At 38.7% G+C, this 27,966-nt stretch overlaps 1 protein-coding gene across 15 annotated transcripts in view; it reads right to left on the reverse strand.

The window, feature by feature from the left end:
* The window catches only part of Spag9 (sperm associated antigen 9), a 133,699-nt gene that overhangs the window by 30,566 nt on the left and 75,167 nt on the right, over positions 1-27,966 (reverse strand). For 6 of the 15 annotated variants that reach the window (XM_028868913.2, XM_028868912.2, XM_028868907.2 and 3 more), the window contains 9 exons: positions 22,694-22,901; positions 21,419-21,518; positions 15,392-15,513; positions 10,351-10,362; positions 9,058-9,072; positions 8,205-8,262; positions 6,918-7,070; positions 5,745-5,796; positions 1,111-1,241 (listed from right to left, as the gene is read on the reverse strand). In XM_028868913.2, the coding sequence (XP_028724746.1) occupies positions 1,111-1,241; positions 5,745-5,796; positions 6,918-7,070; positions 8,205-8,262; positions 9,058-9,072; positions 10,351-10,362; positions 15,392-15,513; positions 21,419-21,518; positions 22,694-22,901 (851 nt within the window). The remainder of the gene's footprint in view (positions 1-1,110; positions 1,242-5,744; positions 5,797-6,917; positions 7,071-8,204; positions 8,263-9,057; positions 9,073-10,350; positions 10,363-15,391; positions 15,514-21,418; positions 21,519-22,693; positions 22,902-27,966) is intronic. The other 9 variants (XM_028868917.2, XM_028868915.2, XM_028868914.2 and 6 more) reach the window with 2 other exon arrangements.

Genomic DNA, 27,966 nt, shown 5'->3' on the forward strand with positions numbered 1-27,966 from the left:
AGCTGGTACATTAATAATGGTACATTAATGTACTCCAGCACTCATGGAACTGAGGTAGAAGGATCACAAATTTGGGGCCAGTTTGGAGCAAGACCTTCCCTCAAAAAAACAAATATTAGCAAAGCAAGAAAAAAAATATTGAAAAGCTAGCTAGCTAGCTCCCTCTTTAAAATACTGCCTTATAAATCCCTGTCCTAACCTGAAGGTTTTTTTTTTTTATCTGCACTTTTAACTCACAAAACAGTTTGTAACTATACTGCTCTGAATAGGCCACTTAATAAGTAGGTAGTGCTAAAAATGATGTAATTATAAGGAAGTAAAGGCTGGCGGTTAGATTTGTAAACTAAGGTATAAATTTCATGTGATAACCCAAACTCAAGAATATGAGTAAATTAACAGGAAGTCAATTGGCAAACTTCAAGAGCTGTTTCTGAATTAAAGGAACACTGTTACTGAGACTGTGACCACTGGATGGCAGCACTAGGTGAGCTTTAAGAGTCAATAAAGGAAAACTAAGTGTCCTCTCACAGGTGGAAGTTTAAAAAGAAGTCAGCTTGAATGCAAAATAGCAATTACTAGAGGATAGCAGGTGGGGAGAGTGACTAAAGAGAGGCTGGATTTGATGACTATATTGCACTGTGTGCACATACTGGCACATAACTCCATTAACAGGAACCATTACAACATGTTAATGATGAAAACAAAGATCTAGCTGACTAAAATAGAAGGTACATTCTGCATGAAGGAGGGGAGAGTCAGGTATATTTTAAGGGAGATACTAATTAAAGACTGCATGTGAAATTGACAGGGAAAGAATAATATCAATTTTCTATTTTTTTAAAATGACCATTATTCCTAAGTAACAACAATTATCTTTACAGGTTAGGTTATGGTAGCATCCTCCATGGTCCTGTACTATCTCAAAAGACACCTAGTCTTTGGGCTATCTATGATCTTGTTCTATTACTAGTCTAAATGTAAACTGAGAAAATTTCTCCTAGTGAACAAACAAAATGGCATGAACCCTTAGGCAGGACTTTAGCTGGCAATGAAGGAGCATATGCATCTAGCGAAACAACAGGAAACATCAGGGTCCTCATTGATACCGACCGGATCATCTCTGTCCATCGAACAGCTTCTTGAAGTTCCATCAGCCTCTCTTTGTATTGGTTTCTCTCCATGAGAACTCGGGCCATTTCCACTCTAGTGAACCGCTTCCTCTGGGCTGTGGGAATGTCACTCTAGAAGGTTAAGAGGAGGGCAAATCACAATGAAGTTTATATATGTTTTGGTGTTAACCTCACACTGAAACCAAATCTTAAGTTTTTAAACATTTCTTTAGAGTTTAATAAAGAAATGTTTTGGGAAGGCTGGAGGCTGGGAGGAGGGAAGGGAGGGGAATCTGTGGTTGGAATGTAAAATAAATAGAAAATTTCTTAATAAAAAAATTAAAAAAGAAATGTTTTAATTTAATGACTTTAAAATGTCCTTATAAAATAAAATCAGATACTCAAATTTTTATATAGGACTTAAAGGAAGTAGGCAATTTAATTTCTGAGTATATAAACATTAATATTGAACATGTAAAAGAATTTAAATTATAAATTTTCAGCTAATACCAAATAAAGAGATTTAATATGCCCTCATAAATTTTACTTGGAAACATTATTGTAACATTTTAAATTCATGGTCTGTGACAATCAGAAAACAGTTACAATTAGTTCCAAAAGAGGTTCATTTATCTCAAATTATCAATCCATTGACATATCCAGAAGCCAACATAAATAGTGAACTTATTATCTAGTTGCTAAGGAACTGAACTATAGCAGTAAAAACAAACAAAACAACAACACACCACCAGTGGAAACACAAGATTAAGTCAGAATTATTGCTACAGGGAATAGAATATGAACATGGAAGACATACAGCAGGAAGGCTGCAAAGAACATGTCAAAGTTAACTTCCTTCTGCTGCTGCTTCTCAACCTTCTTCTGGGGAAGCAGGTAGGTTTAATTATAGGGTTTGGTTTTGTTGAGAGGAGCATGTACATTTTAGATCAAGACTGAAATCTTGGAACAGTGAGACAGAATGTGAACGAAGCTCTTAGCAATCTTTCCACTTTGTCTTCCTGCCTCAAAACTTAGCCTACCTCCTCAAATAAAAGTCATTCACAAATAGCAAAAGGCCTGAATTCTGCCCAGAGGCAGGCAGATCTCTGAGTTCAAGGCCAGCCTTTAATTCCAGCACTCTGGAGACAGAAGCAGGCGGATCTCTTTGAATTTGAGGCCAGCCTGGTCTAGAGTGAGTTCCAGGACAGCCAGGGCTACACAGAGAAATCCTGTCTCTGACATCAGCAACACAGTAATAGTACTACTAGGTATACTGGGGGTGGGGATGGGGAGAAGAGACAGAAATCTCCATACCAAAGACTCGTACTGTACTATATTGTTCTGGCTTTTTGTTTGCTTCTTTTTCTTTTCTTTTATTGGAGGTGTTGATGTTGAGACAAGTTCTTACTACATACATAGCCCTGGAACTCCCTATGTAGAACAGACTGAACTCAGAGTCACAAAACCCTTCCTGCCTTGAGTATTGGGATTAGAGGGTGCACCATTACACCTGGCTGTTTTTTTGTTTTAGACAATATCTTACTATGTAATGCAGGCTAGTACAACTGACATCCCTACACATAGCCCAAACCTGCCATCCTCTTACCTCAGTCTTTTTACATGCTGCGGTCACAAGTGTAGTAGTTTGAATGCAATTGGCCCCCATAATTGGCCAATTATCTCATAGGGAGTGGCATTATTAGGAGGTGTGGCTTTGTTGGAGTGTGTATGGCCTTGTTGGAGGAAGTGTGTCACTGTGGGGGTGGGCTTTGAGGTTTCTTATGCTCAGGACACTTCCTACTGCCTGCAAGATGCAAAACTCAGTTCCAGCACCACATCTGCCTGCACTCCCCCATGCTCCCCGTGGTGATGATGATAATGGACTGAACCTCTGAAACTGTAAGCGAGCCACCCCAATTAAGAGTTGCCATGGTCATGGTGTTTCTTTACAGAAATAGAAAACCATAAGACAACAAGCAAGTACCACACCTGGTTTATTATAATGCTTTTTTAAAAAATAATTTATTCTTATTTTATGTTCATTGGTGTTTTGCCCACATGTATGTCTGTGTGAGAGTCAGATCCTCTGAAACTGGAGTTACAGACAGGTGTGAGCTGCCATGTGGATGCTGGGAATTGAACACAGGCCCTCTAAAAGAGCAGTCAATCAATGCTCTTAACTGCTGAGCCATCTCTCCATATTGCTTTTAACAACAGGATTGTTTGCTGTGATAAAAAGCTGAAACAACCTAAATATTCATTAACAAGGAAACAGAAAAACTGTAGAGCATTCATATAATGGAATGAACTACAGCAGTTACTGCAACACAAGAGAGTCTCAAAGTATACTTAAAAGAAAACAGCAAGTCTCCAAGATGGAATATAGTGTTTCTGTGGTACTAGGGATTAAACCAGGGCCTCGAGTATGCTAGCCAAGTGTTCTACCACTGAGTCAAGCCCTCTGTCCCTAAATGTAGTATGAAACAAAACCAACACCATACTTTGTAGAAATATACAGAAATAGGTAATTTAATTTCCAAATACAAACATATTATTTTAATATTTTATTAAAGAATTCTGATGCTGGGTATGGTGGTGCAGACTTTTAATCCCATAAGTCAGGAGGCAAAAAGTAGGCAGATCTCTATGAGTTTGAAGCTAGCCTGATCTACATAGTGAGTTTCAAGCCAAATAGGGGTTACAAAGTGAGAATGTTTCAGAAAGAAAATTTAGTGCATATTTGGGGCAGGAGATAAAAAAAAAAAATTAGCTGTTGTTTATACAGACTTGATATGCTACTCTAAGATCTTCATGGAAATGTCAACTATGTATGTGTGTGTCTCCTAGTTCCTTTCCTGTGCATTGATAAAACAGTGACCAAAAGTAACTTAGGGGAAGAAAAGATTTATTGGGTTTATACTTGACAGGTTAGAGTCCGTCAAGGGAAATCAAAGGAGAAACATAAGCAGAACTTAAAGCAGAAACCATGGACAAACGTTACTTGCTAGCTTGTTTTCTGGCCTATGCTTGTCTAGCTTTCCTATAGAGCCCAGCATTATCTGCCTAGGGATGGTTCCATCCATAATAGTCTTGGCTCTCCCTTATCAATTAGCAAGACAATCCCTCACAGATATGCCCACAGACCAGCCCAATGAAGACATTCATTCAAGTGAGACTCTTTTTTTTTGGAAATTTTTTTTAGTTAAATAAATGAGAAAGAATCATGGCTTCATGTGGGTTGGGAGAAATTTTTGGCAATTCTAGGCTTTTAAAAAATTATATTTATAGCTGGGTGGTTGTGGTGCAAATCTTTAATCAACACTTGGGAGGCAGAGGCAGGCAGATCTCTGTGAATTCGAGGCCAGCCTGGGCTATAGAGTGAGTTCCAGGAAAGGCTCCAAAACTACACAGAGACACCCTGTCTCAAAACCAACCCCCCCAAAAAATTATATTTATAATTTAGTGTGTCTGTGTGTTTTGTGTGTAATGTGAATCTATGTATCTGTATGGATGTATGCATTCTACAACATACATGTGGACAACTTGTGGGAGTCAGTTCTCTCTTTCTACTATGTGGTCCTGGGGATTAAACTCAGATCATCAGGCTTGGCAACAAGTACCTTTATATGCAAGCCCACCCAAAAAAATTTAACTAATCAATCAATCAATCAATTAATTAATGACTTCTTCTGGATTCTTGGGACCAGGTACACATGTGGTATACAGACATACAGGCAAGCAAAACACATAAAATTAATTGTATGTGTGTGTACACATGTGTGCCACATTATGTGTGATGTGTGTGGTTACAGGATTGTTAAGTTTGAGGCCTGTCTGGGCTACCTAACAAAACCTGACCTTTTTTTTTTTTTTTTTCTTTTTTTCTTTTTAATTTTTATTTCTCAGTCTCTTTATTCAAGCCCCCTGGAAACAGGCCTCATATACACACAGAGGAGTGTCTCCTAGGCAACCCACAGCCAGTCAGGTCCATAGCAAGACTTAACCACCATGTTCACAATTTTTTTTTTTGTTTTTAAATTACATTTATTTATTTAGATTTTTGTTTTGTTTTGTTTTTTTCCGAGACAGAGTTTCTTTGTGTACAGGTTGTAGTGCATGTCCTGGGTCTCACTCTGTAGCCCAGGCTGGCCTTGAACTCACAGAGATCGGCCTGGCTCTGCCTCCCGAGTGCTGGGATTAAAGGTGTGTGCCACCGCCACCCCGCTGTTTTTGTTTTTTGTTGTTGTTTGTTTTTTTGGTCAGGTTTTCTTGCTTTTTGTTTCTTTCTTTTTTTTTTTTCAATGCTGAATGAATGCCTTTTACTGAAGGAGGGAGGAGGTCTTGAATACAGGCTTACAACACAATGGAAGAACCCTGGAGGGCAGAAGTTCGCTACAGATGTTTTACAATCTTGCATCTAAGTTGGAAAACCTTACTTTTTAAAAATCAGAAATAATAGCATGCTAACATAGGTCAGAACACTGAACCACTAAGGAAAAGTTAGCGCACAACACTAGAAAATACAGCATGTACAAACATGAGCCAGTTATTCATGACCCATAAAATTAAATATTAGAAAGGAACTCCCAAATATCCAAAAGCTGTAAGAAAAACAGCGCCAAATCATAAACTTACATCATCATCGTCTTTTGCTTTTTGCCTTGCATCTTCAGCTTCTGCACGAGCTCTAGAACGGGGGAAAAACCCAAACAAAACATGTTATCAGAACTGAATTAATCTTCAAAAATAATGAGAGAAAAGGTAAACAGTTTTAAATGTTATCACAGCACCTCTTAAAACAAAATCAGGTTGGACTAGGCAGGGTGGTGCACACCTATGATCTGAGCATTTGGAAGTTGAGATAGGAGGATTAGGAGTTCAAGGTCATTCTCAGTTATACAATAAGCTTAAGGCCAGCCTGGACTACGTATTACCCAGTCTCAAAAAAATAAAATAAAATAAACAAAAAACCAAACCCAAAAAGGTTAGCCACAGCAGCATAGGCTTATAATCTTAGCTTCTTGAAATTAATGAATTTTAAGATTTAAGGTTTTTGTGTTGTTTGTTTTTAGAGATTTATTTTTATTTGTGTGTGAGCACATGAGTATACCAGGTAGTGTATAACCAGGTGAGTGTGAGACAACTAATGTGGATGCTGGGAACTGAACTCAGGTCCTCTGGAAATGCAGCAAGTGCTCTTAACCATTGAGCAGTCTCTCCAACCCTTAAGTTTTTTTTTTTTTTTTTTTAAAGATTTACCCTATCCTTTATTTGTTTATTTATTGAATGTGTGTGTGTGTGTGTGTGCGCGCGCGCGCGCGCGCGCGCGCATGCGCGCGCAGGCATCTAGAGAGATCAGAAAAGAGTGTTGGATCCCCAGAAGCAGGCAATTGAGGGCTACCTGGTGTGGGTTGTCTCTGGTCCTCTGGAAGAGCGAGCAACAAATACTCTTAACTCCTGAACCGTCTGTCCAGCCCACAGTTACAACTTTTGACACCAAGATTAATAGGAAAAAGAAAAACAAAACAAAAGCAAAACCCACAACTTTTTGGTTAAGAGACTGGTTGTTGGAACAGAAAGACCAGCTCAGAGTAGAGGCAAATGGTTGAGACACTTTACTTTCTCCAGGTAGCTCTTGGCCCTTCCTGGTTTGAGGGAGCTCAAGGCCTCAGTCTCAGGGTTATACCTACAATCCTTTGTGGCACCCTGGCAAGGTGTTTGATTCAGAGCAGGGGTGTGTCACAGGGTAGCTGTGAACACAGCCCCACACGCATAGATGACTTGTTTCCAGCAGCTGTTGAAACTTACTTCCTGAGCTCCTCCTCCAACTCTTTGTTCTTTTCCTCTAGCTTCAGCTTGGCCTGTTTCACAGCCTCCAATTCTCCCTGCAGCACATCTTTCTCACAGGTCAGCTCATCCACTTTTGCTATTAAATCATTCTTCACTACATTCAAAGCATTTCTAAAAAACACATATTTCAAATGCATCATTACAAATTACTTTTCCATCTTTGTAGACTAAAGTAACTGTCAAATCATAAAGCTGAACAACTGAGAATTTGAACATTCTTCCTGATTTATTTTTTATAGAAAAGGCCATAAAACAATAGCTTAATGTTTGCTCTTTATACTTGCCAAGCTAATAATGGATAAAACAAGACATACCACCAATAAATAAAATCAGCACTAAGAAAGGTTAAACTTAAAAAACAGCTTTCTAGTCAGGTGCTGGCAGCACATGCCAATAATCCCAGCACTCTGAAGGCAGATGCAGGTGGATCTAAGTTCGAGGCCAGCCTGGTCTACAGAGGGAGTTCCAGGACAGCCAGGACAACAGAGAGAAATTCTGTCTCAAAAAACAAACAAACAAACAAAAACCAAAATAAACCAAGATTTCTAGGACTACTATTATTGAAGTTTCTGCAAAGGTACTGTTCAACAATACAGTCAAATTCTCCTTGAAGCTGCATTTAGTAACTCCTGAGAAAGTAGTTTAAATTAGAAATAAACTGAAAGAAAAAAGTAGAGATATAGTACATTCGGATATGTTGGGTGTGACCTCATTTACTGTTAGTGGCAGTCTGTGTGGACAGACACAGGTGTTCCAAAATTGTTGACACAGCAAATTGACAAGTGGACCCTATCTGCTTTTTCACATGACAAAGGACCTGTACTCTAACATGCTGCTTGAGGGCTTTAAGACTCCACAAACTACCCAAGAATATACAACTATGAAGGAGAGAATCTACAGAAGTGTCTGCATAGAAGCTAACACATTCATGCAGAAATGTAAAAAACTCAAAGAGAATAAGAAAACAGCAGCTCTTAGGGGGAAAAAGAGATGCACAACATATCCAGAATATTGACATAGTGGAAAAGAAATAAAAACTATATTTCTATAAAAATAACAGAGCAATAAACCTATCAGAGCAAAGAAGGGCTCATTACCCATTTTTCTATGTATGCACAGATGTTGAGAAGAGAACGTAACTGGGTAGGGAGACAGCACAATGCTGTGTTAAATTAATATAAAAATTACTGACTTGGAGAGAAGAAAACACATTTCTTTTATTCCATGTTAAACTTTCATACTTACTTGGTTTCCAGCAGCTGTGTATTCTCTAGTATGAGATTCTCCACTTCACGACCCATTCCTATCAAAAGGAAAATGGTAAAAACTTTGAAAATAAATTTATCAGTAATTACATAAGCTATGGTCCTAAGTTTTATTATTTTAACCTTTCCTTTAATCATATTGTCTACACTGTTTATGTATTTATTGAAAAGATTATGAAATAATAAATAACTAGTCATCACAAACCAAAGCTGAGGAATTTATTGGCTAAATCTCTTTGTTATTGTTGATTTTGTTGTTGTTGTTTTTTTTTTTTTTTTTTTTTTTTTGAGATGGGTCTTGCTATGCTATGTTGTTCAGATTGTCTTAATTTCCTTAGCTCAAGTGATCTTCCTCCCTCGACTTCCCAACAGCTGGTGTTGCAGATGCAAGCCACCACCCCTGGGCTCTTCTTGGCCAGTTCTTTACATCTATCAATTACATTTTGTTTTGCATAGATAGTATTTCAGGAGGATCAAGACTTTTCTGCCAGACTTTTTTTGTTTTTATTTTGTTTTGAGACAAGGTTCTTTCTTTGTGTAATAGCCCTGGCTGTCCTGGAACTTGCTTTGTAGACCAGGCTGGCCTCAAACTCACAGAGATCTGCCTGCCTCTGTCCTGAGGGCTGGGATTAAAGGTGTGCACCACCACTGCCCAGATGTTCTTAATAAGTATTATTATTTAGGGGAATAATGAACATTGATAGGGATCATAAATGATTTCTAAATCACAGCTGCTGTTGTAGGCTTCTGCTTAAGAAATATATTTGACTAATCGAGGATAAGCAGAAAGAAGCAAGGCCAAAGACAGAACCCCAAGGCAGATGAAACCTTACCAAAGAAATTATGGTCTTAAAGCCCATGCATTCCATGAAAAGCAAAAACAAAGAACAAGAAATGTTTTATGTAAAAAACAGTATGAAAACATATCATTAATCTATAAAGTTCTAGCATGATATGAAAAACATCTGGACTCACAATGTTATGACTCAATGCATAATGATGTGCAAAAGGCAGAAATAAAGATGATTTCCTTCATTCACAAGGATGGTCTCTGATATACTTAAAAATGCTTCACCAATTCTTCCTCACATTAATTTGAATATAATTATAATGAAAACTCCAAATCAGTACTACAACGTTTTACAAAGTGACACACATAAAATAATAATTTTCAGTTGCCACTTTATAGAAGAACTGTGCTTAATATTTTCACAAGTAATATAAGATAGAGTATTTAATGTAATAGTCATTTTTCAGAAAAATAAAACTATTTACTTCTCATAAGAGATTGGAGAATGTTGGAGGAAAAAAAAAAACAGCCCAAGCTAAACAAAGCCTAACTTCCCCCAAGATTCATGAAATAATGTTGGAGAACAACAGGACAGAGAAGCAATATTTATAATACAGGAAAGCAAAAAGGAAATATTTCTAAAGAATTATTTAAGGCCAAGGAGTTAACATATACTTTTACTTTAAAAAAAAAAAGTTAATTATTACAGCAGGGCACTGGTGGCTCATGCCTTTAATCACAGTACTTGGGAGACAGAGGCAGGAGGATCTCTGTGAGTTTGAGGCCAGCCTGGTCTATAGAGTGAGCTCCAGGACAGCCAGGGCTATACAGAGAAACTCCGTCTAAAACAAAACAAGTTAACATTCTTAATGATTTTTAAATCATTTAAAACAAAACCAGCCTGGGAATGTTAAAAATTTAATGCTGACATATGGATTCCTATTTTGTCTGTATTACAAGTTTTCAAATATTCTCAAACATCAGAAACAGCAGCACATTTAATCATCTTGTATGCACCACAAACTGGAGTGGTGAACCTGAAAGCTTCCAAATTCCATTTCCAAAATGATGCGGAGAGAGTTTCCTTAAACACTAACGCTAACGTTTTAGTAAAGGTTCTGAGACAGAAGGAACAGCTCAGACTCACTGGGAAAGCTTACATAGCAACTCTAACAAACTCTCAAACATTCAGAGCAGCGTAAAAGCTAAAAATATATGCAGAGAAAACAAGTCAGGCAGGAAAAAAAATAATGAAAAAAGCATCAAATGAGAACAGCAGCCAAGAACACCTAGCTTAAAAAGCAGTAATAGCAAAGTATTTAAAAAACATACACACCAGAATATTCCCCTGGGTAAGCATCCCAAGAGAAAAATGAACAAGAAACTCAATTAGAATGTTTTTATAAAGCAAGAACTAAACCAACCCATTTATTTTAAAATGAGAAAGATTTGACAAAAAAATTGAATCAATATAGCAAAACCATCAGCTCTATACAATAAAGTGTAAATATTATAAAGAAAAAAAATTGGGTACTCCTGAGGAACATACCTTATAATTCCAAAAGTTTCAATTAAACTTACATACACTCAATGACGAATTCTCTTAAAATGTAGTGTATAAGCAGGATTATCTAATTTTTTTATTTTGAAATGTATCAGTAAAACTAATTATAAGAAAAATCCACCTTGAAGTAAACTTCTCTTTTCAAGATTTGAAGTATAAATAATATAATATACACATAAACTTTGCCTACAAAAAATAAGCAAAACAACAAAACAAACAAACAAACAAACAAAAACACCCTGTTCTGCAGTTTTTACTTAGAACTGTCAAGCTAGGTCCAGAGAAAGGCACACGGCATCTGGATGACCTACAATTCCTTGAGAATGCATGTATCATTTTACCTAGTTGTATACATTCTTATAAAAGTGCACTCTCTTTAAAAATCCTATTAAAGAACTCTTTATTTCAAAAGGGAAATCACAGATTTTGAAGTGAAGCAAAACTGTTAGGACTATTTCGAATTTCCAGTCACTTGAATGTTGTGCTAGGCTATGCAACAGAAATGAAAACAGACACAGTTGTGCCTGACAGAGTGAACTTGACAGTCTGTCCAGGGAGACTGGTATATAAAAAACAGGGATGTACAAAGAATGGTATAATGAAATTCACTGCTATGAGCATACACTTCAAGGATGACTATGCTTAGGGGATCAAAGCAGAATTCCTGGAAGTCATGCCACTTAAGTAGAGACAAGAAAGATGAATATATGCAACTGTTTAGGAGATCAAACAAATAGAACCTGAAGGTTGGTTGTGAGGGAAACGTCAGAGGTCTAAGATGGAGAATTGCCTGTTAGTGTGTTTTCTACTCTGCTATGTCCCAGTACCTAGAATGGTCTATAACACATAGTATGCCATCATTACACAGTAATAGAGAAGCAAGCATGAGTATATTTATCTCCTGTTTACTGAGTGTGGATGCAATATAGTCAGCTTCCTCAAGTCCTTGCCTCTGAACCTCCTTGCAATGATGGATTATGACATCAAACTAATACTTGATAAAGGCAACTTCAAGAAGGAAGAATTTATTCTGGCTCACTGAATTAGCTCTCCCAGATCTTAAAAGAGAAGCTTATACTGGAAGTGGTAGCACACACCTTTAATCCCAGCACCGCCTCCATAGGTGGAGGCAGAAGATTCTCTGTGAATTTGAGGCCAGCCTGGTCTACAAAGTGAGATACAGAACAGCCAGGGCTACACAGAAAAATCGTGTCTCAAAAACAAAACAAAAACCCAACAAACAAAATTAAATTTAAAAAAGTAAGAGAAGCTTCTAATGGTTGCAGGATGGAAGGATCCTAACTTGTCAAAATTACAATGATAAGTAATGGTGGAACATTATTATCAGCCCTAAGTGAAACATCTATATCACCTCCTCTAGGGCTCAGGGAACAAGGAGGAAGAGGGTGACAAGAATGTAAGGGCTGGAGTGTATGGTGATGTGCTGCAAAAAGATGTCTTCTGATGTGACATCGTCGTTGCACTCATGAACTCACGGCAGCCGTGGTTACCTGCCCAAGACTTCAAAACACTGGATCAGTACTTCATTATGGAGGGAGCATGAGCACATGAGACTCCACCCCTCTCTCTGAAGGATTACTGGCGGTTACTGGTTACTGGGGGCTGGGTGTGAGGTGTCATTTTATCTGTAGTATGCTCCAATCAACAGACTCATCCATGCACATGCAAAAAACCCACAAAGGATAGAAAAACAGAAGTTTCTTAGGAAGAAGAGTTTAGCTACGAAGAGAGGGCATGGGGACAGATAATGGAGTGCAAGTTGTCAAAATACATTATAGACATGTATGAAACTTTCGAAAAATAAGTTTTAGGAGATTACAAAAAAAGGTTTGTTCTCAAAATACAGTGAATTTTACTAGCTCAATATGTATTTTTAAAAATAAATTTTAAATTCTTCCTAGCATTTTTTTTTTTGAATTTGTCCTTAAATTGCTGGGGAGTCAAGTTTTCTAAGCCCATCAACTTTTTTTTTTTTTTAAACATTTTTGTAAAAACTGCATTTGAGATGACATTCATTGATTACACATTTGAAATAATTTATTTATATAAACAAAGTACTCAAAAGGAATAAAGTACCCTGCCCCCAAGCAGCCAATCAACTTTTTATTACGTTTTTATTGTGTGTGTGCACATCTGTGTACATGTATGTATATGTGTGCACAAGTGTATGCCATGGTTATGCCAGTGAAACCAGAGGACACCTTGCAGGAGTCCATTCTCTCCTTCCATCATATGGGTCCTGGAATTGAACTCAGGTTGTCACGCTTGGTGCTGAGTACCTTTACTCACTGAGCCATCTTGCCATCCAATCAATCAAACTTTCAAAGAACTTTGTCGTGTGAAACTAAAAATGAAGGTATAAATTTAAATATAAAGTTTCCTCAAGAACTATTCTTTCTGAGCCTTCCTTGAGAAAAGTAATTCATTTAATTCTTCCAAAGTTTTACTTAACATTTTAATGGTAGGAGTCTGTGTTTAATTACAAATAGTTAAAGTGGCAGACCTTTAAATCTTGATTACTATACATATATTTACATAGGACTTTAGTGTGGGGAGGTGGAGTTTAAGGTATTATTATTATTATTATTATTATGATGATGATGATGATGATGATGATGATGATGATGCAGGTGTTCTGCTTGCATGTATGCCAGTGTGCTAGATGCATGCCTAGTGCCCATGGAGGCAAGAAGAGGGCACTGGACCTGTGGAATTGGATTTACAGATGATTGTCAGCTGCTCTGTGGGTACTGGAAGAACAGCCATTGCTCTTAACAACTGAGTCATTTCTCCAGCCCTGTGGTTTTTGTTGTTGTTGTTTGTCTGTTTTTTTGAGACAGGGTCTCACTGTATATTTCAGGCTGACCTTAACTCATAGAGATCCATCTGCCTCTGCCTCCTGGGTATCCTACACCACCACACTCTTTCTAACTTTTTGAAGTGTTGTCTTCCTATGTTGCCCAGGCTGGCCTTTCACAGCTCATCTCCCTCCACACCCTGAGGACTGGGATTTAAAAATGTGCCACTATGCCTGGATGAACTTGTAATTTCAAATAAAAACAAACGAAAAATTTTCACAATGTCAAACATAAAACAGACAATCAATAAATTTAACATAAATTATTGTAAGCAGTTCACTCCATTCCATATTTCCTAGACCTGACAAGCACAGCTTTTTAAGAACAGTGTAGTCATTAGTATGATGACAGTAAAAGAAACCTTTATTGTTGTTGAAGCCTAGTATCCACTCAAAACAAAAAGTTGAAAATTCTATGGTTTTCATTGCTACACAGTGTTAAACTACAAGGAAGATATGTTAAAACTAATTCACACGAACCAGAATCAAATAATTCTTGCTGAAAGGAACCTTAAGAGATTCTGCAGAGGACAGGCTGGTAAATTTTTACTCTAATGGAACCAATGGTAATTACTTTGTTTTCATATACCATATAATATCTTCTGCAAACCATTCAACTCTAATATTGTTGAGTAAAGGACATCAGAGACAGTAAACAAACAAATAAACAAAAATGTAGAGGAGGGCTCTTTCTTTTTGGTTTTTCAAGACATAGTTCCTCTGTGTAGCCCTGGCTGTCAGAACTTTCCCTGTAGACCAGGCTAGCCTCACAGAGATCCACCTGCCTCTGCCTTCCTAGGCAGAGGATTAAAAGCATGCACCACCACTCCCAGCTGAGGGAGGGATGTTTCAATCAAACTTAACTGATACACAGAAGAGATTAGCTGGTTTTACCCCCACAAACCCATCTACCAAACTATCTCTCTCCTCTCTCTCCTCTCCCTCTCCCTCTCCCTCTCCCTCTCCCTCTCCCTCTCCCTCTCCCTCTCCCTCTCCCTCTCCCTCTCCCTCTCCCTCTCCCTCTCCCTCTCTCTCTCTCTCTCTCTCTCTCTCTCTCTCTCTCTCTCTCTCTCTCGGTTTTTTGAGACAGGGTTTCTCTGTGTAGCTTTGCAACTTTCCTGGAACTCACTCTGTAGCCCAGGCTGGCCTTGAACTCACAGAGATCCACCTGCCTCTGCCTCCTTTAAAGTGCTGGGATTAAAGGCGTGCGCCACCACCACCCGGCTACCAAACTCTTAAAAAGAGTCCAGCTCCTATATTTACACACAATGGAAGGTCAAGGCAGATAAAAGGGTTGATCAGTTTGGCAAAGATAACCCAGGAAATTTATAGTGGAAGAGTTGAATACAGTACTTCCCTGTCCCCCTAGTTATGTGCTCAACAACATAAACTGTTTTTGTTCGTTTGTTTGGGGAGGGAGGGGACACAGCAACAGTGGCTAGGAACTGAGCTACAACCCTAGCTCAACACAAGCTTTAAAATAACTTTAATAATTTCCCACAGAGGTAAATTATAAAGCTCTGGGAATGGAAAAATATTTCAAGCGTTATATTGCCTATTTAATTAAGGTCAACAGAATACAATGAGGTTTATATAAACCAAGAGCTATTTGCCCCACCAATCATACATGTACACATACACCCCGCACTTTGTTCCCGATGTGTAATATCTATTCTTAGAATATTGCAATTCAATAAACTGTGTTACGTGAATTAAAAATATAAATTTAAATGCAAATTCAATTTTTGTCATTTCTATATATAAAGATGCTTTTCATTAAAACTTTTACGATAACAAATACATTCTAAATAATTCCTACAATACAATAACCTTGTACCATCAGGCAATCAGGACATTTTAGATACATTTTCAATGAAGTCATTAATGAGATCTATTTTTAAACAGTATGGTACTTCTCAAGAGGAGCTGTCATACCTAGTAAATCTGCTCCTTCATCCACATCTCCAATGAGGCCCGAGCCAGCTGAAGACAGTTCTTCAAAGAGAGATTCTGTATTTCGATCAAAAGCTTTGTTCTCTATGCCTTTGGTGGGAGTGCTATTATAAAAACAATAAAGGAAAATCAACAAATTATAAAGACTTTCTCACAATGTGTTTTTAATGATTAAGCAGCATAGAAATTTCTTACATTTGCATTTCCTATAAAGTATCAACATAAAAAGATTTCTCAGTGGTTTTCCAAGGAACTCCCACAGAGCATACAAAGAATTATGCTCCTACTGTGAAATCCCAGCAAACGTAAAATAATGGCAGCTACTTGGGTCTGTATTACATACATTATCTATTTTACTTACAGCTACTCCACAAGGCATAGGATACTATTACCCCAATATATAAATAAGGAAACTAAAGAGCTTAAGGAATTTGACAAAATCATTCAGCAATAGATGGAAGAAGAATTCAAACTAAGGCAATGTTGATTTATTTTATTTTTTTATGACAGGGTCTCATGTCATCTAGGTTGGCCCAATCTTGCTATGTAGCTGAGGATGACCATGGACTTCTGATCCTCCAGTGACAGGCTTGTGTAACTAGCCTGACAAAAATGAAGACACTCTAAAGAGACTCTGTGTCTCACAATCTGACTATCAGACTACTGAGACAGCAGACCCCAAGAAATGTAAATTTTCCTAGGAATTTCATGCCAAAAGGAAAAAATATCAACCAGAGGGGCAACTTGTCTCTCTGAAAGAGATTTCACACAGGATGAGACTGAAGCCTAGACAGTGATGGGTCTGTGATCTCCCTTCAGGTCCACAGAGAAGGTCTTGGGGGTTCCCTGGATCTCTCTGTTCTTCTCCCAATATTGCCACATTGAATAAATCAGTCCCCCCTTTCTGCTTTCTACTTTTAGTTTGGCTCTTATTTGGCTTACTGAGGTGGCCAGACCAGACTTGGGGCACCGACTGTGACTCCCAAGTCTGATGATACTTACACCACCATTCCTAGCTGATACAGTGCTGGGGATCAATCCCAGGGCTTCATGCCTCCTAGATAAGCACTCTGCCAATTGAGCTACAGCCTCAATAGAATCAATAATCTTAACTATGATGTTCTGAACTATCTGGTACAAATTAGCATGGCTTTACGGCTTTTTCTTTTATTTTTCTAAAACACACACACACACACACACACACACACACACAAAACCCACAAGAAGTCAGGCATGAGAGTACATGCCTTTATTCTCAGCACCTAGAACTCAAGAGGCACAGGCAGATTACTATGAGCTCTAGCTCAGCCTGGTCCACATATTGAGTGGCCAGCCAAAGATACGTAGTAAGACACTATCTTTAAAAAAAAAAAAAAAAGAAAGAAAATTAGAGGAAAAAAAAAATATGAACACCATGCTCCCCTCCAACTCACAAAACCTTACTACAAACTCAATTTTGAATGTAAAAGACAGTCATAGTGTTAGTATTCCACCCCTTGGGGACCTGGCCTGCATGTCCTGATGTAAAGGCTACTTTAAGAGAAAACCCTCCATCCCTCCCCCTCTCGCCAGAGGTAGCACACACCCCCAATCTCTCTCTTTCCCTTTTTCTTTCCCCCTCTCTCTTCCCCCCACCAAATAAAACTCTTCACTGAGTGCTATCTTCATGGCATCTCTGTCTCTCACCAACAGTGAGGCACTTTGGCTCTACCTGCCAAAGCCTCCTGTGCGCTGTATCATAAAGCATAGTAGTTTGCTTATCTGAGACAGGGTCTCATTATGGTTATCCTGGAACTCATAGGCAGACTAGTCTGGGAATACTTCCAGCTCTATGTCCCAAATTCTGGAATTGAAGGCATGCACTACGATGACCTACCATAAGAGTGTTTGGCTTTTTGATGTTGGGTGGTTTTTTTTTTTGCAGTAGAAAGCTAAGTGACTATTAATGGGAGACAGTTGGAGATATATACATAAAGTAAAAATTTTACTTTATGGTATGTATATATATATATATTAAAAAGTTATATAGCTTATGGGATATATGTGGTGATATATTGTGTACCCTAAGAAACTTGCCTGAGATCAGGGGACAGAGACTACCAGCTCCCTGAACAATGGAAACCAAGTCACATCTATGTCCCCACTCAATGCTGAGGATCCAGGTCAGGAGCTCACACATAGCTGGCAAACATTCTGCTACTAAGCTAACTGCTAGCCCTTGGAAATCAAGTTTAAATGTATAGGCAGGAAACCAGGAAATATGCATTTACCTATGTACGTGTAAAAAGCCACAGAGCAGCCGACATTTAAAAACTACTCTACCACAAAAGAGAACCCAAACCAAAGGAGTGGGAGTGGGGAGAACACTATAACAAAATAGAACTTACTGGACAATGTAGTCAGTGGCAGCAATAACAGAAAACAAAGACTCCAACCAAAAAGGAAAAGACCATAAATTTTTCAGAATAAATATCTATAAATGGTAACTATCTAGGTATAGGGACCTAACAGCCAGCCCAAACCTGGTGGCACTGTGTTTTTGCTTGCTCAGAAATGAACTGCTCTAGCCCAGCCATTAAAGGGCTCAAAGCTGAGGAATAATTTACACAGGTCCCTGGGATGACTAAAGAAACGTAATATGGAGCCAGGTATCCCTTAAGAGCTGCTGACCTTTTGTTCTGGAATTCCTGGAGATCCTAGTGGCCTGCAGGTGAGATAAGAATATGATAATGGGCTATGAGACATTAATGCTGCCTTGGCTTCTGTAAAACCTGCTTATGGCTATGGGAAAGGGGATGTAATGGTCTTTTTTATTACTATATAGCAGGAAAGTAAGAAACAACTGAGGGAAGTAGAACAATTTTACTGCCAAGCTTTGGGTTCCATGGATATCTGATGGCCACCTTAAAAACTCACCTTAACCCCCTTCCACACAGCATGCTGTACTGGCTCTAAGGCTGCCGTCTTCTGGTAGCAGTAAGAATAAATTCATTTAGTCTAAATTTGAATTGAATCTGTATCTCTGAAAATGTCAAGTGACACTGAACTTGGTATCATCTGTCTGTAATCTCAGAATTTAAGAGATTAAGGAGGATCATCAGTGCAAGGCCAGGCAGGGCTATATTGCCAGACTGTCATAAAACCAAACCAACCAAACTGAACCCTGTGATAGGAAGCAGTACCTTCACAATTCTCAAAGAGTTTTCTAACCTGCACTTCTGTATCTAGCCAAACTACCAAACTACAAAGCATATCTACAAATGATATTTGTTAATTTCAGTCCTCAAAAATTACTGCCCATGCACCCTTTAAAGATCCAGAAAGCTAGTAAGGAATAAACTCTGTAGAAATAAAGGCATAAATCAAAAAGCAGATGACATGGGATACAGGAAGTAAATATGAAGATACTCCCAGGTATTGTGGGCATATGGCAGCGTAGTAGAAATCTCCAAGTGCCAAGGAGAAAAGGAAGTAACAACCAATGTGGGCCAGTCAATGTCCTAAGTGTATGTGGTACTTTGCCAGGTCTTTCATGCAAGCCCCATTCACCCCTCCCTTTGCATTACAGTAAGTTTTAGTAACTTTGCCTGGTAGTGAAAAATAATACTGGAGTTATAGGTCACCTTATATAGGGGATAAAGAAGCCAAAAAATGCATAAAAGACTCAAATACATTATGCATGGAACTCTACTTTTGGGAAACTCCTGTACAGCCCGTGCTATAACATAACAAAGGGCCTTGGCGTCCTGTTTCTCTGTAGAGAAGGTCTGAAACAGCAGAACTAGGTAAACACCACGGTCTACATGAGAAAGGAACTAGAAGGCCAAGGGGCAGAGTTCTGAAAAACAGCTAGATTTGGGGTCTGGTCACAATGATGATCTTACACTTAGGAAATTCATTGTCTATCAATGTTAGTGATAAGTCCACGGAACACTATAAGGAAACAAATTTAACCACTCAACATTTCACCAATTCCAAGAAAATACAAAGCACCAAAAGAAAAATTTATATTATGGCTAAGTTGTAATACTTATATAGTCATACTAATTATCAACAATAAATTCTAATTTAACTAAAATTAAGATATAATAAAACTCAGAGAATGGAAAGATAGATAGTGCTAAGAGCAATCCCTAGCCCTGTTGTAATAGAAAAGAACAGTGAAGCAAGATTTGAACCTACATAAGTCTTTCTCTGTCTAAGGTTATTCTTATCCTGGGGTCCATGCATCTAACCATTACTTCATAGTACTCAACGCTTAGTAGGGATTAATACATGATGCATCTTTATGGCTGTGGTGGTTTGAAAGAAAATGGCCCTCAAAGGGGGTGGCACTGTTAGGAGGTGTAGCCTTGTTGGAGTAGGTGTGGTCTTATTAGAGGAAGTGTGTCACTGTGGAGGCAGGTTTTGAGGTCTCATACATGCTCAAATCATGCCCCACGAGACAGTTCACTTTCTGTTGCTTGCAAGATGTATAATTTTCAGCTCCAGCACTATGTCTGTCTGAAGCCTCCATGTCCCACCATGATGAAAGTAGCCTCTGAAACTATAAGCTTTCACCACAATTAAATGTTTTCCTTTATAAGAACTGCTGTGGTCATGGTGTCTCTTCACAGCACTAGAAATCCTAACTAAGAAAATGGCTATTATTCATTAAAGGTAAGTTATTTAGGAAACTCAAAACTCAGCTCTAATCAATATATTTTGGATAACCTTGACATTATAAGAGTGCCTGGCCATTCTCCTGCTATCATTAAACAACCTTCCCACTAAAATGAGACTCAGTTCCCTAATAATGAAATCATTGCAGTTCTAAACAGAATACATTCTCTTCTTCCTCATTTGTAAGAAAAAAAAAAGTTCAAATTTTTACGTCCTTCACTTCTCCTCTTTGTTTCCTTAGGCTGGGGGAACTACTTCTTGGCTCTTTCCTCCTTCATCTGCTATCATGAGACTATGTCTTCTCTAGAACCAGATTACTCCAGTGTTATTAGGAGGGGGTAGGGAGCTATATGGGGATGATTAGGCCATAAGGGCTCCTCTCGTGAGACTGAGGTAAGGCCCCTTGGAAGAGACACTTTACATACAGCACTAAGCTACTCTGTTCTTCTGCCTTCCACCATTAAAGGATACTGCATCTCTCCTCTGTTGCACAAATCCTAAATGATCTTATAATAAAAAACTGGAGCCAGATATTAGAGTGAAACCTGAAAGATCAGAGAAGAGCAAGCTACACTCCGCAGCCTGACAGAGCCTCTGCAAGAGAGGGAATTCCTGTCTCCTCCCGCCTTATATTCCTTTCTCTGCCCAGCCATATCTCAATCTTTCTACTGCTGGGATTAAAGGTATGTGATCCCAAGTACTGGAATTAAAGGTGTGTGCTACCACTGCCTGGCTGTTTCTCTTTTAGACTGGATTAATCTCATGTAGCCCAGTGTAGCCTTGAATTCACAGAAATCCAAACAGATCTCTGTCTCTGCCTCCTCAGTGCTAGGATTAAGGTGTGTGCCACCACTGCCTGACCTCTGTGGCTAACTCTGTGGCTGGCTCTGTCCTCTGATCTTCAGCCAAGCTTTAGTTCTTAGATTACAAACACATCACCACACTCCTCCTAGGGATCCAGCAAGAAGGCATCATCTTGGAAATAAAGAACAGCCCACACTGGACAACTGAACCAGCAGGGCCTTGATCTTGGACTTCCTGGCTTGAGAATTATGAGAAAATAAATCTCTGTTCTTTAGACACGAATCAGTATCATCTACTGTTGCAGCAACACAGACAAAAACACCATCCTCCCTTATGTCCTAATTCCTAATGCTGTCAGATGAATTTCCCCCAAAATTTAAAACATGAACAATATGCAGCTTCAAAGGCAGAAACTGAATTTTACAGTACTAATGTTTCTTTAGCACAATATGAACTGATCTTGTTTAGTCAGAAACAAGATCAGAATGCCAATCAGAATGACAAAAAAAGAAAGAGAATCACAGAATGTGACGTTTTCAGTACCTTGAACCTTTATATCCACTGAGGTCTTTGTCCATATCCAATTCAGGAGTGGATTCAATGATTGCTTGAACCTCTGATTTCTCCTCATTTTCAGCGGAGTCTAAGGGTAGAAATAATGAAATAAATGCATGTATTCTACGTATGTATGAAAACTCTCTTGCCTTTATGGTTTTAAATACAACTACTAAATGAGTATTTTTGAAAACTCTCAAGGTTGTGTTCTAGGAAACATGAGGTTAGACAATGTCACATACTGAGTTAACAGTCAATCTCCAGAACTAGTTAAGTAACCAACACTAGTGTTTTCATCTATAGTTCTAGGACACATAGTACAACAACATATCATAGGGACTGATACTATTCCTATTTAGGGGGTGTGGTGGTTTGAAAGAAACTGGCCCTCAAAGGGAGTGGCACTTTTAGGAAGTGTGGTCTTGTTGGAAGAAGGGTGTCACTTGGGGTGGGGGGGCTTCTCTCAGTATGACAGTCAGTCCACTTCCTGTTGTGTCTGAGTCAAGATGTAGGACTCTCAGCTCCAGCACCAGATCTACCTGCATGTTGTCATGCTCCTCATTCTGATAATAATGTACAGAACCTCTGAAACTGTAAGCAAGCCACCTCAATTAAACGTTTTTATTTATAAGAGTTGCCACAGTCATGGTGTCTCTTCACAACAATAAAAAACCCCAACTAAGACAAGGGGGATGCCAACTGCCCAAGACAGTGGTTCATGCCTGTAATCTCAAGTAGAGGCAAGAGATTCAGGAGTTGAATAAATGTCACGCCTGGCCAAATAGTGATCTTGAGGCCAGCCTAGGATACATGATACTATTTCAAAAAAGCAAGCAAACAAACAAACAATAAAGGGGGGGATGGTATTGGCATGATTTGCACATGTCTATAGTCCCATATATTCAGAAGCTAAGGCATAAGGACCACTTAGTTCAAAGCTACAACATAGTGAGGCTCTATCATAAGCAAACAGACCTATGTAAGGGGATGGAACACAATAGACTGTTAAGGTAGAGAACAGGAAACAGTACCTTAGTGTCTTTAAGCCCTTTTCTTAGTCACTAATATTTTTCTGTGCAAAACTTTGCGTAGGCATTACTTCTTTCAAACTTACTTACAATTAAAAATAACAAATGATCTCTTTCTCTCTTTCTTTTATATATTTAGATCAGGTAATACCCCTAGAAATGTATTTTCTCATACTTAATATGTATTAAGTTAACTGAATGAGAATTTTGCTAGTAAGAACTTGGAGTCACTTACCTGTAGATACATTCCTAGTCTCTTGGGCAACCTGTACTTCTATGTGTTTGCTTATCTCTGACTTATTTGGTGTATCTGTGCCTTTTACAAGTCCTTCATTATCGTCCTTTGAGGGAGTATCAGGAGGAATCGCTGACACATCGGAATTTGCTGTTGAAGCTGGAGTGGTAGCTTTAGATCCGCCTTGACTAATATCAGAAAGTTCATCCTATAAATCAAAGGAATTAAGAAGAAAAATTTAAAGCAGGTAATTTATTCTAAAATACCTCAAATGAGTTAAAAAATAAACCTGCCCAAAGTTATATTTAAAAAAAAAAACACAGAAAGAATAATTGATAGTAGACTATCTATAAATAACTGGGTAATATTTAAATAAATCCTGAGCCAGTGAGGTGCCTTAGTGCCGCAGTTCCCAACCTGTGGGTTGTGACCCCTTTAGAGTAAAAGGACCCTTTCACAAGGGTCTCGTGTCTGATATCCAACATATCAGATATTTATGTTATGACTCCTAACAGTAGCAAACTTACAGTTAGGAAGTAGCGGTGAAACTGTACACAAGGGTCAGCGTTAGGAAGTCTGAGAACCACAGGTTTAATGGATTAAGTGCTTATGGTATAGTATAAATAATCTGAGCTTCACCTCTGGACCCCAAGGTAGAAAGACAGAACTGACTCCAACGTTATCTGTTGACCACCACCACACAGATGTCATATACACTCAATAATAATAAGTACAATTGATTTTACTGCTGTTGTTTTTGTTTTCCGAGACAGGTTTTTCCTGTGTACCCCTGGCTGTCCTGGAACTCATTCTATAGACCAGACTGGCCTTGAACTCAGAGATCCACCTGCCTCTGCCTCCTGGGTGCTGGGATTAAAGGTGTGCACCACCACTGCCTGACTATACAATTGATGTTTTTATTTATTTTTTTTTATTTATTTATTTTTTTTTTTTTGGTTTTTCGAGACAGGGTTTCTCTGTGTAGCTTTGCGCCTTTTCCTGGAACTCACTTGGTAGTCCAGGCTGGCCTCGAACTCAGAGATCCGCCTGGCTCTGCCTCCCGAGTGCTGGGATTAAAGGCGTGCGCCACCACCGCCCGGCGCAATTGATGTTTTTAAAAAGAGAAAAAAAAGGTTTTTTTTCAGATAAAAATTATTTGTAGGGTATTTATATCAGTGCTTGCCTAACACCTGAGACCCTGGGTTTAATCCCTAGCACCACAGACATAATTTGAGAGCACCAAAATAAGAGAGAATGAGCTTTTTTTTTTTTTTTTTTTTTTTTTTAAATAAATCCATACAACAAAATACTATGTAGTATTTAAAAACTGTGTTGTAAGACTGGGTAGTGGTGGCACACGCCTTTAATATCAGCACTCTGGAGGCAGAGGCAGGCAGATCTCTGTGAGTTCGAGGCCAGCCTGGTCTACAGAGTGTATTCCAGGACAGCCAAGGCTGTTACACAGGGAAGCCCTGTCTCGAAACCCCCCCCCCCACACACACACACAAGTATAGTAGCTCATGCCTGTAATCATGGCACTCAGGAGACTGAGGCAAAAGGACTGTTGTAAGTTCAAGGCTAGCCTGAGCCACACATGTCTTTAAGAGAGGGGAAGAGTAGAGAGAGGAAGAGAGGAAAGGAGAGGGAGAACTCTGTGTTGTAGGGCTGGGGTGTAGCTTTGTGGTAGAGTGCTTGCCTAAGATTCATAATGTTCCCAAATCAATCCCCAGCAACACCAGAAACAAGGTTAAAAACAGTGGCTATATGAAGTCCAAACATTTGTTATTACCTGCGTTGTTTGGGGTGTATGTGTTCTTTCTTTGGCTTTGGGTTTTGTTTCTTTCACTCTATAATGTTGCTGGCTCAATCTATGAAGTTCAGGCAGGCCTTTAACTTGGGATAGCCTTCCTAACTGGGCCACCAGAGTGATGGTATTCTAAGTGGGGAGTACTAAACTCAGCTCCAAAGCATGTAAAATGACTAAAGGTACCATATCATTTTTCTTTCTTATGATAACTTGTTATTCTTTCCAAAAATTTTGTTTTATTTTTTGAGACAGGGTTTCTCTGTGTAGTTTTGATGCCTGTCCTGGACCTTGCACTGTACATCAGGCTGGCCTCGAACTCAGAGATCCATCTGGCTCTGCCTCCCAAGTGCTGGGATTAAAGGCGTGCTCTTTCAGAAATTTATAATGGTAAGCACATGCTACTTTTCTGATAAAGAAAAAGGTAAATTCTAGACAAATTTAAATGTAAATAATTAAATGAACTTCTCTTTTGGTTTGAGAGAAAGTTTTGAAGGAAAAAAAAAAGAAAATCATTCATACTTCTTAGTAACTCAAGGCTATGCATACGTTATTTAACTGTTAGACATTACCCAGTGTAATATAAATCACATGCAATAAAGTTAGCTGAACTGTGCTAATTATTTTCTTCTGTGGATCTCAAATGCTAGACCCACTTCCAATGGTTAAAAAAAGGAACAAATAAGCTGGGCGGTGGTGGCGCACGCCTTTAATCCCAGCACTCGGGAGGCAGAGCCAGGTGGATCTCTGAGTTCGAGGCCAGCTTGGGCTACCAAGTGAGTTCCAGGAAAGTCGCAAAGCTACACAGAGAAACCCTGTCTCGAAAAAAAAACCAAAAAAAAAAAGGAACAAACAAATTCTCCTGGTTACCTCCTACCCACCTCAAATAAAATAATCTTGAAATCCTTGGAATGGTGATTGGCACCTAACATAAAATTATCTGGAAAAATCTGCTAATTTAAGCAAATGAGCTTGTTAGGAATGGAGTCAGAAAAAATTGTCATGTGTCTGGATCCAGATGCTCACAATGCAACGAATATGAGCTGCCATCACTTCATCATGAACTCTGTCTTTCCTTTGATGTACAGGCCATTAAAAAATATAATAGCCAGTTAACCTGTATTTGTGTTTCATATGCATGAGTTCTTACTTGTTAAAGGTTTAAAACACAATACATCTATAAAAAATATAATCTGTGTTCCTAATGGAGACTCTCAAACCAATTAAGACTGTAGATTTGAAAAGCTCTAGACCAGCGATTTTCCTAATGCAGCAACCCTTTAATTCAGTTCATGTTGTGGTGACCTCCAACCATGAAATTATTTTGTTGCTATTTCATAACTGTAATTCTGTTACTGTTATGAATTGTAATGTAAACCTCTGATGTGCAGAATATCTGTTATGTGACCCCCATGAATAGTTCATTTGACCGAAAGGGGTTGTGACCCATAGATTGAGAACTGTTGCTCTAGAGAATTCTTTTTTTTTAAATTTATTTATTTTATGTATGAATACTCTATCTGCATGTATGCCTTTATGCCAAAAGAGGGCATGAGATCCCACTACAGCTGGTTGTGAGCCACCATGTGGTGGCTGGGAAATGAACTCAGAACCTCTGGATGAGCAGCAGTCAGTGTTCTTAACCTCTGAGCCATCTCTCCAGCACCTCTAGAGAATTCTTAATCAAGTGCATCTATACAGAGTTTTAAAAAGATTATATTGCTTAAGTTATCTGGGCAAAAAAACCAAGATGAGGATTTGGGTTTTTTCTTTTTTCTCCCTCTTATCTATCATTCTAGCTATTAATACCTTGACCCCAATGTCTAGTTATTTTCACCTTAAGATTTTTTTTATCTAGTAATTAAGGAGTTCACAGTATATACAGTTTGGCAAAAATCCTCCTCCTGAATACATTTGTGCATCTGAAAGCATGAAGTCAAAGAACCAGGGAAGAGCCAAACCTAAGAAAGAAGCAATGTCAGGGTACAGGGGAGTGGTGAGTTAAAACCTCCTTGGAAGGACATCTCACACACACACACACACACACACACACACACACACACACACACACACACGTCAGAGTTGCCCTGGGCTACCCAATAACCTGAGATCCGTAACTTCCACTTCATACTTTCACCACATAAAAATATCTTACACTTTTTAAAATAGCTCACTGTGTGGGCTGTACTTCTGTCAGCTGGATCTTAGGGATACAGCATGAGCATCAAGGAGACCTTTGTTCTAAATCTGAGGGGGAACATTTTCAAAGGAGCCCATTTTCCTTGGCCTTGCAGACAGTGATGACAAAGTTCCTATGTAAAAAGCAAAAAGCACTTTGACAAGAAGCCGATTAATACAATGTTTGATGTAGCAGAGAGACTCCAGCCTCTGTCTCATGGAGTGCTAGGATTACAAGTAGAAGCTATCTTGTCCAACCCTAGTGCTTTTGATTGGCAAGTTCTGAGATGTTTTATATTTACATGAACATACCTAACAATACACATAAAATCACACACTTAAATATGGGAGTTGGGATGGAGGCTTATACTTTTCATCCCAGCACTAGAAAGCTGAGGCAGAAGGATAATGAGCTAAAAATCAGTTAGAACTACATAGAAACCTTGCCTTAAAACTTAAAAAAAAAAAAAAAAAAAAGCCAGGTGGTGGTGGCACACACCTTTAATCCCAGCACTCAGGAGGCAGAGGCAGGCAGATCTCTGAGTTCGAGGCCAGCCTGGTCTACCAACAGTGTTCTGGGACAGCAAAGAACAGCTAAGGATACACAGAGAAACCCGGTCTCTAAAAACCAAAAGAAAAAAAAAACTAAAAAAAATAAAGCAGGCAGATATCCTTGAGTTTGAGGCTAACCTGGTCTACACAGCAAGTCCCAGGCTAGCAAAGGCTTCACAATGAGACTTTATCCCAAAAATAAATAAATATAAACACACACACACATACATAAAGTAATTGTTATGTTTTTTTTTAAGATTTTTATTTATTTATTATGTATACAGAAGAGGGTGCCAGATCTCATTAGAGATGGTTGTGAGCCACCATGTGGTTGCTGGAAATTGAACACAGGACCTCTGGAAGAGCAGTTGGTGCTCTTAACCTCTGAGCCATCTCTCCAGCCCCAATTGTTATGTTTTTATTATGAAGTAAAAAAAAAAAAAATGTGTCATTACTTTTGGTCTCATTTGGGGTATCGGGGTAAAAGCAATCTGACCTCTGTAATATTTTCCTACTGGGTGTTTTTCTTATCAGGCTAATAAAAGTCTAAAAACTAGAGAGATGGCCTAGTGGTTAATAGTAGCCAATCTTCCAGAGGACCCAGGTTTAATTCCCAGCATCCACATGGTAACTAGTAGCATCTCTAATTCTAATTCCAGGAGATCCAGTGCACCTACCACAGCCTCCATGGGTGCCAGGCACACACATACTGCATAAACAGATATACAGGCAAAATCAT

The sequence above is a fragment of the Peromyscus leucopus genome, chromosome 8b, assembly GCF_004664715.2.
Source record: "Peromyscus leucopus breed LL Stock chromosome 8b, UCI_PerLeu_2.1, whole genome shotgun sequence".
Lineage (NCBI taxonomy): Eukaryota > Metazoa > Chordata > Mammalia > Rodentia > Cricetidae > Peromyscus > Peromyscus leucopus.